This window comes from Chinchilla lanigera, unplaced genomic scaffold (genome assembly GCF_000276665.1).
Source record: "Chinchilla lanigera isolate Chin_1 unplaced genomic scaffold, ChiLan1.0 scaffold00001, whole genome shotgun sequence".
NCBI classification, from domain to species: Eukaryota; Metazoa; Chordata; class Mammalia; order Rodentia; family Chinchillidae; genus Chinchilla; species Chinchilla lanigera.
The window spans coordinates 9,264,186-9,279,568 of NW_004955402.1; the positions used below are offsets into that span (position 1 = coordinate 9,264,186).

Consider the following 15,383-nt stretch of genomic DNA (forward strand, 5'->3'; position numbering starts at 1 on the left):
CTGTGCCACATTTGTGAACTGCAATAATTTTTTTTACTAATAATTTATAAAGAACGAATTTATTTCCTCAGTTTCGGAAGACAGGAAGTTCAAGATCAAGCGCTAGTCCCATCAGTATCCGGAGAGGGCCCTGGTCTCTTTCCGGGATTGCTCCTTAAACCCTGTGCCTCTGTGGAGGGCTGGATCAATGCTGTTGCTTCCGGGCCTTTGTAAGGCTACTGATGAGTGCAGCGCTACAGTAGCATATTCCAGAGGGCAAAACCATGAGGGTGTCATCACTGCCTAGTCCCATCAGGTGGTCCGGATACTTATAATCGTACAGACAACATAGTGCTGGGTCTTTTATGATCAACTCAGACATTCTTTGGATTGGTGCATTTAGACCACTGACGTTCAGAGAGATTATTGATAAGAATAGTATCTACCACATTGGGTACTGTTTTCTACTTCTTGTTCTTTGTTACTTATTTTGTTTTCAGTTTTCTGCCCTTTATGATTTTAATGGAGGATTTATGACTGTATTTTCTCTCCTTTCTTAGCGTACTTTTCCCACTTTTCCCACTTTTTTTTAAGTGGTTGCCCTGGAGTTTGCTGTGTACATTTACAACTAATACACTTTACCCACTGGATCTTTCTTTGGCTGTAAAACAGGCAGTCCCCGCTTCACTCAGAGGGTTGTTAGGAGCTTTGTTCTCTACCTTGTGCTCCTCAAATTTTTTTCCAAGAGGGTCGTTACCACAGGTGGCTTGAGTCAGGGCAAGTGCCCTTGGTGGCGCTCACTGCTCTCCCTCTGCTCCGCCTTCAGCCAAGGGACGTCTAACCGAGGGCCGTACTCAGGCAGCAGAGGTGTGCCCTGAGTGTCCCTGAAAACATCCGCACTGGTCATGGTGCACACCTGTGATCCCAGCACTCTGGGAGGCTGAGGCAGGAGGACTGTAAGTTCAAGCCCAATTTGGAGTCTTAGATCCTGTCACAAAAAGACCTAGGATGTAGTTCAATGCAAAAGCCCTGGGTTCTGTCTCACGTAAATGAGGTACAAACTGTATAGCACACTGCCTTTCAGTGAGCCCCAAAAATGGTGTGAAAACACATGTATGCGAAAAGAAAAACATTATTTTGGCCTGGGTGTGGAGGAAGAGAAGGTGATGGTTGCACATGTTCTCACCACCGTGTTTTCAGGGGGAGCCTGTAATTCCAAAAATAAGACGACTCTTTACAGAGAAAGCTTGGTTTGCAGCCAAGACAGTGCCACAGCTGGTTGTATGGCTTAGGCAAGTCACTTCGTCTCTGAATCCCCATTTTTTGATCAGTGAACGTCAGATGACCTGCATGCCTTCAGAGCTGGGCAGATAAGGAAGTGGATTCAAGCACGCCGCAGCTGTGTGGGTGTAATCAGTGGTGACCTGCCGCTGTGGGTTGAGTAGGTTGTTTTCCTTAGCACTGGTGATCAGCTCAGGGCCTTCCCAGAGAGCTGTAGCCTCAGCGCTTTTATATTTTTTTACTTTGAGAGAGGGTCTGGGCAGCTAAGGTTCCCAGGCGGTGCTGGAACTCCAGATCCTCTTATCTCTGCCTCCCAGAGTGCTTGGCCACCGCCCTCGACCAAGCCCTAAGTGGACTTTTTAGCCCACTGTTGCGGGGGCGCCGGTGACCAGCGGCAGGCTCGCAGTGGGCGGAAGCCACTGGCCCGGATCTGTCCTGACTCCTGCCTTTAAGGCGCGGCCGCGTGCTTGTCACCTCGCGTTGCCAGCCCAGGCGGAGCAAGGCTGAGCTCAAGGCCGATGCGACCCCGAGTAAACCCTCCATGCAAACCTCTGCGGGCCAGCGACGGAGAAGGCCGGGCGCTTCCAGGGAGCCACAACCCGGGCCTTGAGTACCCTGGGGCCAAGTCCAGGGACGCGGCGCCCCACCCCTATGGGGTAGCCAATCAGCGCCTGTCGACGCGATGATGCCCCGCCCCTCAGGCAACCCCTCCCAAGGGCACGGCCAATCCGCGTCCAGTGCCTTGACGATGCCCCGCCCCGTAGCGTTCCCAGGGTCCGGGCTGCTGGAGGGCAGGGGCCGTGGAGCGCTGGCGACATGGTGCGCGGCAGGATCTCCCGGCTCTTGGTGCGCGACGTGCGCTTCCCCACATCGCTTGAGGGCCACGGCTCGGACGCCATGGTAAGTGCCACGGACGGCCGGCCCGCGCGGAAGCGGACGGCTGTGCAACCCCTGCTGCCCGCGTCCAGCGGCAGCCGCACGGGACGAGGCAAGCTTCCTGTCTCCGCCGCTGTAAGCAGCTAGAATCCCCGGCTCCGGGATGGCTTTTTTCTCCTGCTGTCACTGAGAACGTCTTGGCTTTGCTTTTACAATGCGCGTTTTCCTGGGAAAACGTCAAAACGCACCATAAAATGGAACACCAGCAGAGGTTCTTCTGGGCGCCCCAAAAGAGCCCGGAGCACAGCGCCGGCCGCCTCTTCCGAGAGCGCGGAGCGGGCGGCGCTGGAGCGTTGGGGCGGGGCGGGGGGCGCGTCCGGCCTCTGCGGCCGTCTGCGGTGTGACTTGAGGAGACCCAAGTCGGCGCCTCCTGGGCGCATCTGAGAATGAAAGTGACAGCCGAGCTGAGAAACGAAGCGCCGCGAGACCGCTCAGGGGAGAGCCCGGTACCCGCGAACACGCCTAGAAAGCGTTTGCCAGGCCGAGCAGGGTGCGAAGGTCAGCCTTAAGCTGCGGTAAGGGACGGCTCGGATTTTGACCCGTACCTAGATGCCGAGGCCTTTTTTGCTTGTTGAGAATATCAGAGGGACTTCTTCCTGACCCCTGGCGAACTGACTATCGTTTAGCTGGTTCTGAGACACAGCAGTCTTGTGCAGGGCTGCCCAACGCCCGAGCGCGGCCCTCACTGCGCCCCCGTCCACACGAGACACAGCTCCGCCGTGTGGCGATGTCCCTGGAGGGAGGCCGTCGGACCTGCAGAGAGGAAGGAGACTGCGGTCAGGGACGCTAATTCCACGTCACTGGGATGTCTTTACTTACTGAGCTGGGTAGAAGGCAAACGTGCTCATTACGTTTCTTTACTCTGTCAGCCTGGACTGATTTATAAAAACAAGCATCTCAAACGAATGCCCTTTATTCTGAGATGAACTTCTTACTTTTTAAATCCCTGTGAGTCCTTTCTTATGTTACTATGGTAAATGCCTTTTAAAAACCCAGTAAATGCGGGCACGGTGGCACATGTCATCTCAGTACCCTGGGAGGCAGAGACAGGAGAATCGCAAGTTCAAGCCCAGCCTGGGCAATTTAGTGATCGAGACTCTGTCATGAAATAAAAAATAAAAAGGGCTGGGATGTAGCTCAGTCCAGGGAGGCCCTGGGTTCCATCCCCAGTACAAAGAAAAAAAATCAGTGCAAAGAAAAAAATCAGTTTATAGTCCTTTGTAGACCTGTGAATATCACCAGACCAGATCCGAGGAGGTCCCTGAAGCCGAAATAAGGAACCTAACCCACCCTTCTTGTAGAATAAGTTTGCAGGCTTTTACACCCCCTCACGGAGAAGGACTTGCAGGACTAGTCAGGAAGAGGCACGGGAAGGGTTTTACTAGGCAGGAATTAAAGGTACACGTGCAAAGAAATCGAGTGCGGGGCCTCAGAAGGGCACTGATTTCCAGGAACGGGGAACATTTATGCTTCTCTTGAGGGAGTGGAAACCCTGCAAAAGGGTAGCCCAGGCCCCAGAAGGGCAGGAACCATTCTCCAGGTGTGGCCCCAGGGCTTCTTTTGTTTTCAGTCAAGCCAATTTATGGGCCTTCAGGGCCAAGGAATTTTAGGAGCCAGATGGGTGGCACATAACTATAATCCCAGCACTTGGGAGGCTGAGGCAGGAGAAACACCATAAATTCAAGGCCAGCCTGGGCTACACAGTGAGACCCTGCCTCAAAAATGGAAAGGAAAAAAAAGACCTAAAGAAGTTTGAGTGTGATGTTAAGATCTGGAAGGAAAGAAGCCTAAATTTAATTAAGGTCTGCTGATCTAGATTACCCTAGGTACCTGCACCTGAGGCCCAAAAGTTGCAGTCTTACAATTTTTGGTTATGCTTTCTTTGTCTCCTTTTTATCCTAACTCACAAATACATGGGTTTGGTTTGGTTTTGAGACAGGGTCCTGCTCTGCAGCCCCAACCAGCGTTTGTAAAAGCCAAACACCTGGTCGAGTGCAACTGCCCCTGGCCTCTGAGACTTAGCTGCTGTGGGTGAAGCACAGTTCTCTCCAAGCCTGGGCTTTCTCGGATGTAAAACGGGTAGGGCAGCTGATCTTTCAGGAACAGTGCTGTCCACTTCGTAGGTGTGCGGGAGATGCCTAAGGCCGAGAAACCCCTGTAAGAGTTCGCTGTATTACCGTTTACACTAAGGAAGTGAGCAGAGGGGACTCGGGCCCAGACACAACTGAATTCATGAGGTGGTAAGATAACCTGGTTTATGGCAAGAGCGTTTAAGAAACACAACTTGTGTCTGGGGTGAGCGGAGGCTGGGGTGCTGATTCTCCAGGGCCTCCTCCGGAGAATGTACTGCTTTGCAGTTTCTGTGGGCTTGGCTTCCCTCGCCCTCAGGACGTGCTGAAGTCGGCGCTTCGCCGCCTTCAGCCCAAGGCAGCAGAGTGAGCCTTCCTGATGAGAAGTAGGATTTGCACTTGTTTCTTTTCTCCGAGAGGGGCCCTGGAATTGTCCTCCAGTCCATTCAAGCCAGGGTTCCTATTGCGATGGCTTAGCCGCCTTGTCAGGAACACACAGCCTGCACATACTTGCTCGTTGCTTCCTGTTTTGGTTTCTATCTAGATGTCCTCCCGGGCCTCATGCACTCAGGTGAGGCTTTTGGGGGTGACCAGATGGATCGTGGGGAGGTTTTGTCTACTGATGAGTTCATAGCTGAATGGGATGCTGGGCGCTGGGGATATAGCTCAGTGGCACAGCGCCTGCCTGGCAAGCATAAGGTCCTGAGTTCGATTCCCAGTACCAAAAAAAAAAAAAAAAAAAAAATGCTATCACATAAATGTGAGGCTGGGAGGGGAAGTCTGGTTGGGGAGGCGGTCCATGGGGGCTGAGCTGGAAGGGCCTAGCTCCCTCCCTCCCTCCCTTCCTCTCTCTGCTTCCGGTCCACCAAGCCCTGAGCAGCTCTTCTCCGCCAGGCCCCTCTGTGATACCGCTCTGCCTGGGAGCCGGCTGACTGTGGGCCCCCTGCAAACTGTGAGCCGAGTAGACCTGTCCCCCTTACCGTTGTGTCAGGGGTTGTGTCTCAGTGACAAGAAAGCAGCTGCAGCACTTGCTCCCCGGAGAGCGCCCCAGCGGGCTCCAGCCACCTCCCTGTTCTCTTTGCTCATGGTCCGGGACTGGTTCTCTCTCCTGGGGCCCCAGTTCTGTGTCCCCAGCAGTCAGGAGTCACCGCCCATTGTGTCACCCTCGGCCCCTTCTCTGCACGTGCTCTCCAAACCAGCCTCTGCTCTTTACCGTGTCCATATCCTGCGTCCGCCGGCCCCCTGCTTCAGTCCCGAGGCTGCCATGCTGACCCCTCGTCCTCCAGCACCTCCATCTTTAGGCTCCCTTTTACGACTGTTTCTGGATCCGCGTGGGCCGGGCTTCCCACTTTGCAGGAGCCGGTGCCTGACCCTAATACATGCCTTCGGGTTCTGCCCCTCCTCACAGGGCTCCAAATGCCTGCCGCTTGCCTGGAGCCGTTCCTTAATCTGTATGAGCCTTGGTCTGAAATCGGCTACTCTTCCCTGCTTTCTTGCAATTGCTTCATTACCTCAGCTTCCATCCTCCTTGGTCCTCTGCGGGATTGCACGCTGTTGGCTGCCCTCCTTCCCCGTTTGCGTCCCTGCCGGGCTCTACCTTCCTGCCGGCTCCTTCCTGCATTTCGGGTTGCTGCTTCCCCCTCACCGGCGTTCACATCACACGCACACTCCCGTGCTGTCCCTCTCGGACCTGTCACTATGCCGAAGTCTCCCAGATCCCACTTACAGACGGGCATTTCCTCATGTGCTTTTTTCACCTTCATGCTAAACACAAAACTCGGAGCTTTCATCTTAACTGCTGGGATCTCTCTGCCAGTCGTCAGGGCTCAGAAGCTTCAATCACCTTCAGCTCCTCTTGTGCTTTTGGTCCTCTCCTGACACCTCAGTGGAAGGTTTCATCTTTCCATTGCTTCCTCTCCTTCTAACCCAGAAACTGCCAGTGGTCTTTAATTCGTGGAGTCTCTGTGTGGCTTCGTCTCTCAATTCTACTCCAGGAGCAGTGACTCTGCCAAACGGGTGGGCACCAGGCCTTGACACATACCGGCCTTTTCTTTAGCCGTCCCCTTCACTGCCTCCTCTGCCACTATCCCTGCCTTAGTCGGACTTGTGTTGCTGTTAGAAAATACCCAAGGCTGGGTAATTTATAGAGAAAAGAGGTTTATGTAGCTCACAGTTGTGGAGCGTGGCCCTGGCCGGTGCTCAGCCTCTGGTGAGGGCTTGGTGCTGCATCATGTGATGGCAGCGAAGCATGGGGGAGGTGGAACCCACATGCAGGGAGGACCTGTGGGAGAGACCTGGGGGCGCGCCTGGCCAACTGGCTGGCAGCACATTCTCACAAGGACTCATCTAGTCTCAGGAGAACTGTCCTAGTCCCCTCAGGAGGATGGGGCCCAGGCACCCTGATTACCTCTCACGAATCCGAAAGCGTCTCAGGCCTCAAGGTGAGTTTTGATGGAGACCCAGCCATAGCAGGTCCCTGGCCTGAGAGTCTTCCCTCCCAGGTGCTTCCTGTCCCTTCCGCCCTGTGCAGAGCTCCCCGTGGGTTTCATCTCATCACCAAGCCTGCCCCAGCTTCGAGTGCAGTCAGAGCACGGTGCCCGCCACCTGTCCTTCTTGTTTCCGTCCCCCAGGGGACTTACGTTCTACCTGGCCCCAGGAAGAGTGCCGGTAACCGTGTCTTCTCAAGTGCGACTTCCTCAGAGCAGACGCAGCTGTGTCCCCCTTGGCCTCACGCACAGTCTCTGTGTGCAGCTCAACAGCACAGCACCCCACACTCGCTCCGCTGGGCGCTGGCTCCAAACTCGGGCTCCCCTCTGTCATTACACCTTCTCCCCTGCCCCACCCCCACCCTCGCCAACACAGGGACCGACATTCTGCCTCCATTAATTACTTTCTTTTGTTTGTTTTTGTTTTTGTTTTTCTTCTGGTACCAGGAATCGAACCCATGACCTTGCGCTTGCCAGGCAGGCGCTGTGCCACTGAGCTAAATCCCCAGCCCCCAGCCTCCATTACTTTCTCATGCTAGGACCTTGGGCAAGTTACTAAACCTCTCTACAACTCACTTTCCTCATCTCTAAGATAGGGACTATCTTAAAGTAGTACTACTTTATAATGTCGGGGAGGTTAAATGAAATAATGTGAAATTCTCTTTGGGGTTTGTTTGGCTTTTTTGTTTCCTTGTTTTGTTTGTTTGTTTTTTTGAGATAGGGTCTCTGTGTAATTCAGGCTGGCACTGAACTACCTATGAGCTCAGGCTGGCCTTAAACTCACAGAAATCCTGCCTCAGCCTCCTGAGTGCTGGGATTACGGGTGCGTGCCACCACTCCTGGCATAACGTGAAACTCTTTGATTAACGTGCCCAGACCTATAAAATATCATATAACTTGTTGAGGTAGGAAGATCATGTTTTAGGGGCCGGGGATATAGCTCAGTGGCACAAATGCCTGCCTAGAAGATCATATTTTGGAGCCTAACATGGGCAGTTTAGTGACTTAGCAAGGCAAGACCTGGTCTCAAAACAAAACAAAACAAAATAAAACAGGGCTGAAGATATAGTTCAGAGCAAAGGTCCTGGGTTCAATCCTTAGTATCACCAAAAAAAATTATATCTATATCTATCTATCTCACTAATAACAATGACAATAATAAATTCTCATACGCTTATGCGAAACTTTAATAGTTGCTGACTCCATCCTGCCTGGCTGGCTGGGCATCTGTTCTCTGCCCTCACCCCGCCGTTGTCCTTGTTTCCTCTACTTCCCACCCTGCGCCCCCTTGGGCCTGGCTGCTGTCCCACAGGGTCTGAGTTGATTGCCCTCTTGCTGAGAGTTCTCTCCGGCCCCACTGCCCATCCGAATGCCCTTTGCCCCGCGAGACCAAAGACAGCTCCCTCGGGCTCCACTGCCCCTTTGCTCTCTCTCCCTTAAGCTGCTGTGTGTCTCACTGACCACGCTTCCCTGCAGAACCTTGTGCTTAGTTTGTTCTCACCTGGCTTTGAGTTTCAACCTTTTCTTTCCACTCTACGAAAAATTTCCCCATGTCGTCAGGCCTTCCTGAGTTTCCTAACAGTCAAACAATGAATACTTACCAGAGTACTGCTCGAAGCCAGGCCTGGTAGTGCAGAACCTGAAACCCCAGCTCAGGAGGCTGAAGCAGGAGGATCAAAAGTTTGAAGCCAAGTCAGCCTGGACAACTTAGCAAGACCCTGTCTCTAAATTTAAAAAAGGCTACGGGTATAGCTCAGTGGTAGAGTACTTGACCTGCATGCGTGAAGCCCTAAGTTCAATCCCTAGTAGCTCAAAAAAAAATGCTGTTTGATAGTATAAGGCTAAAATAACCTAGAGAAAAAAGGTTGACGTAAGGCTTTCCATCTTTTCTCTTGTGGTCCCTGAGCTTGCGTTGTTGTCTTGTGAGCCCTGTTGTAAACTGCTGCAGTGAAACTCAGTCCAGTTTTCCTGAAGAGCTTTTTGAAGCCTTGGCTTGTTCAGTTTGAAGCTGCTTGTGAATGTGACTCTGTTCAGAGAGCTGTGGTTGAGAACTCCTGGCTTTACATTGAGCTGAACACCGGTTATGCACTAGCATTAAAAATGTCTGTATTGCCAAGCAGGGTGGCACATGCCTATCATCTCAGCACTCAGAAGGCTGAGGCAGGAGGATCTCCTTTGAGTTCAGCACCAGCCTGAGCTATGTAACAATAGCCTGTCTCAAAAAAACACCAAAAAATAAAAAATAATAAAATAAAAGTATCTGGGGCAGGGCCTGGAGCTCAGTGGCAGAGCGTGCACTTAGCATGGGTGAGGTCCTGGGTTCATCCCCAGCACGCACACACTGTGCACGCGTACACACACTCACACAGTATATAATAAATACCTTGCACCTGTTGGCCTCACTGGAATCCTGCAGGAGGACCTTCCTTTGGTCCTTTCAGAGCTCTCAGGTTTCCTTGGGTCCTTCAGCTGTCCCATGAGCTGGGTGGGTGTCCTCCGTGTCCCTTGTTTGTTCCATTTTCTATTCTTGCGCTCTTTCTGGCGTTCATTTTTGGGTCTCTCATGTTTGCATTGGGGGCGGGGCTCTGTCCTGCAGCACACGGACCCTGACTACTCGGCGGCCTACGTTGTCCTAGAGACCGATGCGGAAGACGGGCTCCGGGGGTGCGGGCTCACCTTCACCCTGGGAAAGGGCACCGAAGTGGGTGAGTGGAGCGTTCTGTCGAGGCTCCTGATGCTTCTTGTTCACTTAGACCCCAGTGCTGATCTGCCTTTTCTTCGTAGTTACTGCTCAAAGGGAGTAAAAACAGCGTCAGATGGCTTGTTACTTATTTCATGGGGAGAAGTTAAAGTAACTGCATTTGTAGCCATCTATATAGAGCCTGCTGGAAAGAGCTGGAATCCACCCATTTCGAAGTGTCAGGTGATAACTGTTAGAGTGTCTTCCACAGCTTTTAACTCTTGGCTGATGTCGTGCCTGGAGCACCTGAGGTAGGCAGGTGGCCCCGGGGAGCAGGAGGACGCAGACGTGGGCTCACCCGGCCGGGCTTACTGGGGTGCACACGGTGAGTCCGCTCAGTTCTCGAGATATTTCACAAGTTCCTTGCAAGAGCAGATTCCTGGGGGGCCCCGTGGGGCCGCGTACAAGTCATATGACCTGCGCCCCACTTTCCTAAACGAAAGACAGTAGAGAGAATATAACATCCCTCAGAGCTGGGCAAGGGCTCAGCGGTGATGTCAAACCCCCTATTCCTTAGAGACAGGGACACTGAGGCCCAGACAGCAACTCAGGAGCGGCAGAGTCTGACTCCGAAACTCATCGTCTCTGGAACATTTCAACGTGCCTTGTTTGTGTCCGCATTCACACATACCGTATTCACACATACCATATTCACACATACCATATTCACACATACCGTATTCACACACACACTGCAGCAGTGCAAAACGTTGACCCGCACCATCAGTTTCAGTGGGTGTGTGGTGTACGTACCGCACTCTCCGGTTACTGCGATTGGAGAGTGGAGGTCAGGAAGGGGGAAACCAGCTTTCTGCCTGTGTGGCCATGCCGTGCCTCTCCCCTGGAGAGATGCGCTGTTAGCCTGCTGGATAGGCGTAGATAGAAGTCTTGGCCTACTGAAAGATTTAATATTGTCAAGCAGGTAAATGTGTGTGTGTTTGTGTGTGTGTGAGAGAGACAGACAGAGACAGAGAGACCCAGGTCCTCCGGGCGGCAGATCAGCACCGCCGGCCTCAGCGGCCTGCAGACCTCCTGGAGGACGGCCGAGCGTCGGCTGCGCCGGGCACCGGAGAACGCAGTGGAGAGAGAGAGACCGCGGACGGCTGCACAGACAAACCAGCACCTTCAAACGCGGGAGACAGGACCGCAGTGCACTGCGAGAATCGCTATTTTAAAAAGTGCCTCCAAGTTGCCCAGAGAGGGGCCCTTCCTTCTGCCTGGGTGTCACTTTGAGGTGCATCTCCAAGGTAACCCGTGTGGTGCGGGACGCCCTCTCGCCCCACCGTTAGGTCCCAGCCTTCCCGTTGCTTCCCCGACGGAGTGATCGCGGGAGCGAGGCCGGTTTGTGAGCCGTGCTTCGGGCACTGTCCCTTCTCTGGCCGCACGCCGAGCCACCGAGGCCGCGCGCAGCCGCCGGCCTCCGACGGCTCCAGAGCGCAGGGCGCAGCGCGTGCAGCCTCTTTGTTACCGCCCAGGCTGGGAGGCTGCTGCCCCGGCGCACAGGGAGGGACGAGCGAGCAGTGGGAGGAGGGGCGGGGGTGATCAGCCCCTCGTCCTTAGGACTTCGGGGCCGGGCTCCTCGTGCTACTGCTCTTGACTCCGCCCTGGCCGCGTGCTGCTCCACGTGATCCTCCACGTGATGCTCGGGGCGGGGCTCCATCTCCTCCGCGGTCCTCGTCCGCGTCTCTCCCGCTTCCCCGACCAGTCCTTTAGGCAGAGTAGAGGAGGAGGGAGAGTTGTTTTTCACCATGTAGAGTACGGTGATGTTTTTTGTTGGCCACTTTTCCCTCAGCTGATACCTTTATTCAATTTACTTAATTATTCTTTCTTCCCGTCCTTCCTACCCCCGCCCCTTCAGCCGCCAGGCTTCCACACTGAGCGATGCAGCCCTTTTAAACAGTTTTTATCAGGGTCTCTGTGAGTCGCTAAGACCCAAGCTGGGCTGCCACTGGCGATCCTCTTGCCTCAGCTTCCCGGAGCACTAGATTACAGAAGCGTGCCATCCTGCTCCTGGCTTTATCAGGGCAGTTTTCAGCTCACAGTATCGAGCCGTACGCTGGCCGTGCCACCCGCCCTGCAGAGTGTGGGTCCCTCTGTCACAGCCAGTGAACCCTGGCCGCTGCATCAGGCCCACGCAGGCTCAGTGTCGCGTGTCCTGTGGGTTTGGGCAAATGTATACTGACATGTACAATGTAGACCAAGCTAGCTTTTTTTCCTTTTTTAAGGTAAGGCTATAAAAAGGGAAGAAGTTTTATTTATTTATTTTTGTGCTAGAAATCAAACTCAGGACCTCAGGACCTTGCCAGGCAGGCGGTGAACCACTGAGCTATACCCCTGACCCAGGAAGAAGTTTTGAATAGACCAAAATAGGTATCTTTTAAAGCTGGGGGGGCTGGGGATTTAGCTCAGCGGCAAAAGCGCCTGCCTCGTAAGCGCAAGGTCGTGAGTTCGGTTCCCGGTACCAGAGAACCCCCCCCCCCAAAAAATAATAAATAAAGCTGGGGATGGTGGTGCACACCTGTAATCCAAGCACTCTCGGAGGCTGAGGCAAGAGGATTTCGAGTTTGAACCCAGCCTGGACACCTGAACAACTTAACAAGATTCTATCTCAAAAGAAAAAGAATTTAAAATCCTCAGGATAGAGCTCAGTGTAAAGGCCCTGGGTTCAACCCCTAGAACCACACACACACACACACACACATACACACACACACAGAGTTCACGTCACCACTTGAACTCTAATGCCCACATCCCCCCACAGTGTCACAGAATGTCCTTCAGGGCTGGGCGTCCTAGAGAGTCGAGGTCCCAGGAGAAAACTTGAGTTTAGTCAGCAAGAAGCTGTCTGTCAAGGGCCAAGTTTTTCCAGATGAAGTCCCACCCGTCCCGTCAAACATGCAGACCTGAATTTCTCTGCCCTGGAGTCAGATCACCACAACCCAGATCTCTATCAAAAGCTGCAGATTTCCATTAACTCCCTGCAGTGTCTTCGTGTTGAGGACGGAAAATCCACATGTTGTGGATGAATAATACCAGTGTGGCTTGTTCATCCTTTCGACTAGAAAAGATGAGATCACCCTCAGCTGCCGTCAGATGCGTTTGCTACCCTGATGCCAACCACAGGCTGCTGTAGTCGGTGATTTACAGCGTGTTAGGGCTGTGTGTACATGTCCCCCAGAGCCCCACGTGGTCATCGCTGGGGCTTTTTCAGAGGCGGCTGTGGATGGATTCACCTGCAGTCTAGACTCAAGGGCACTAGGATTAAGGGTGTGAGTGCAACCGCCCTGAGCAGTGTGGATAAGATAAAAGGGGCAGAAAGATGCTCATAAGGCCCCTTGCTACTGCTGCTACCTTGTTCTCTGCAATGCCTCTGTCGGTCACCCTGCCTCGGAGTCAGCCGATTATGAACTGAAACATTTATAAACTGTGAGCTAAATAAACCTTTCCCCCTTTAACTTTGGGTGTTAAAGGAAAGGATGTGAAAAGGGAAGAAGTTTTAAATAGACCAAAAAAGGTAGCTTTTAAAGATTCACATTGGGCCCGGGATATAGCTCAGTGGCACAAGTGCCTGCCTGGTAAGCGCAAGGTCCCGAGTTTGATTTCCAGTACCAAAAAAAAAAGAGATGCATGTCACAGCTGGTTTTGGCTAAAAAAAAAAAAAAAGAAGATTCATGTCACAGCAATGAGAAAAGTAACTAAGACATGGCAGCCGTTTAAACCCATGAGGCCAGGGTTTGATGCAGATACTGTAATAACATCCCTGCCATGAGTCAGTGACTCTCTCTTCAGAAACTTTAAAATCCAAGAGCATCAACCATCAAGGTGGGAGGAGGACATTGTCTTATCACAATTCTAGAGAGCGAGCATAGCGGCTCACGCCTGTAATCTCAGCACTGGGGAGGCTGAGGCAGGAGGATTGCTGCAAGTTTGAGGCCAGCCTGAACTACACATCGAGACCCTGTCTCAAAACAAGCAAACAAACAAACAGACAATTCTAAGGAATGAAGATTTGAGCTGAGATGATAGATGCAGCCCATCAGCAAAAGCCTGAGCAAACCAGAATGGCCAATTCAGCCCTAAAAGCTACATCTGCCCACAAGCGTGAGGCCAGGCATGCCCGTGAGCACGTGGTACCACTTCAGAATGTCTTCCTCACAGCCTCTGACGGGCAGTAAAACTGAGCGCTGTTAATCACCACATAAATAACTTATGATTTCTGCTCTTAAAGCAGCATAACACCAAGCAACATGTTTATCAAACTGTTTTATAGTAAATAAATGCCTTTGGGGCTAAGTGGATGAGTTATCTGATTATTTTGGTCATTTACATGTGTGTTACATGTTTTGTGGAATGCACAAAGACTGGAAGTGTCTTTCCCGTACACTTTGTTACTTATTCTTCATCGTGTGTGTGTGTGTGTGTGTGTGTGTGTGTGTGTGTGTGTGAGTGAGAGAGAGATAGTGCTAGGGATCAAACCCAAGGCCTCACACAGACTGGACAATCACTGAACTCCATTGTATCCCGCCCCTCTTCATTTTATTTTTTTTATTTATTTATTTTTTTTTGGTATTTTGAGACAAGGTCTCACTATGCAGTTCAGGCTGGCCTTGAGCTCACTTTGTAGCCCAGGCTGACCTTGAACTGGCAATGATCCTCCCGCCTCAGCCTCCTGAGTGCTGGGATTACAGGTGTGCGCCACCACACCCAGCCCCTCTTCATTTTAAATAATATAATGTCTTTCAAAGCACCAGAAATAATAATTGATGGTAGTGCTGATGCAGTTAGCCTTCAAAGTACTCATGAGAAATGTAGTTGTAGTGTCGTAAGTCAATAGTAAGAAGCAATGTGTTTTTTGTTTTGTTGTTGTTGTTTGAGGCAGGGTCTTGCTGTGTAGTTCAGGCTGGCCGTGAGCTCAGTGATTCTCCTGCCTCAGCCTCCTAAGTGCTGGGATTATAGGCGTGCACCAACATGCCTGGCAAGAAGTTCAGTGTTAATGAAGACTATTTTCATATACTTTAACATTTCATAATTATTATGCTAACTGCAAATTCTCTTTTTTTGTTGTTGTTTTTTTCTTTTTATTTTATTGAGACAGGGTATCGCTTACTATGTAACCCAGGCTGATCTCAAACACACAGTGATCCTCCTGCCTCTGCCTCCTAACTGGAATGACACACCTTGCTTCATTTTGTCTTTAATACTGTGTGATGGTGTGAATTTAAGGTGTTTTGTGTACTTATCAATAATAACATGACGTTTTAAAGAGTCTGTAGGTCAGAGCGTTCTTATTCCTTAAAAACCTTGAACTAGCAGGTCTAGCTTTGAATCTGGTCATCAGAACACTTTACAAAGTGAAGAGGAAAATGATTTGGGAACCATACTTCAACTCACAGATCTATGGGTCACATGATAACCAGTCTAACTGTATCCACTCTGCTCAGGAAGTTTAGCTCAGTGTATAGGCTCGGTTGTTCTACCGCGGCCTGTCAGTCATGACGAGGACAGAGACCAACTTGGAATGGTTGGATAAAGCATGTACCTTTGCAACCTAAATTTTTTTTTCATAAAAGCTAGTCGGTGTGTTTTCATGTGTTAACTTTTTTTTTCCTTTTGTTTTTTGAGATAGTGTATCACTATATAGCTTAAGCTGGTCTGGAACTCACTATGTAGCCCAAGCTTGGCCTCAAGCTCCTGTCAATCCTCCTGCTCAGCCTCCCAAGTGCTGAGACTACAGGCGTGGGCTACTGCCCCCGGCTCATGTCTTGGTTTGTTGATTGCATATTAAAACATCAAGAATTCCGGGGCTGGGGATTTAGCTCAGCAGCAAAGCGCCTGCCTGGCAAGCGCAAGGTCGTGAGTTCGGTTCCCGGTACCGGAGAAAAACCAAAAAAA

The 15,383-nt window shown here is 51.7% G+C and overlaps 1 protein-coding gene across 10 annotated transcripts in view; it reads left to right on the forward strand.

The window, feature by feature from the left end:
- The first annotated feature begins 2,012 nt into the window (after positions 1-2,012).
- Enosf1 (enolase superfamily member 1) overlaps positions 2,013-15,383 on the forward strand; it is a 31,700-nt gene continuing 18,329 nt past the window's right edge. For 9 of the 10 annotated variants that reach the window (XM_013519472.1, XM_013519282.1, XM_013519499.1 and 6 more), the window contains exons 1-2: positions 2,013-2,160; positions 9,348-9,456. In XM_013519472.1, coding sequence (XP_013374926.1) covers positions 2,077-2,160; positions 9,348-9,456 — 193 coding nt within the window. In that variant the 5' untranslated portion in view covers positions 2,013-2,076. The remainder of the gene's footprint in view (positions 2,161-9,347; positions 9,457-15,383) is intronic. The other variant, XM_013519540.1, reaches the window with a different exon arrangement.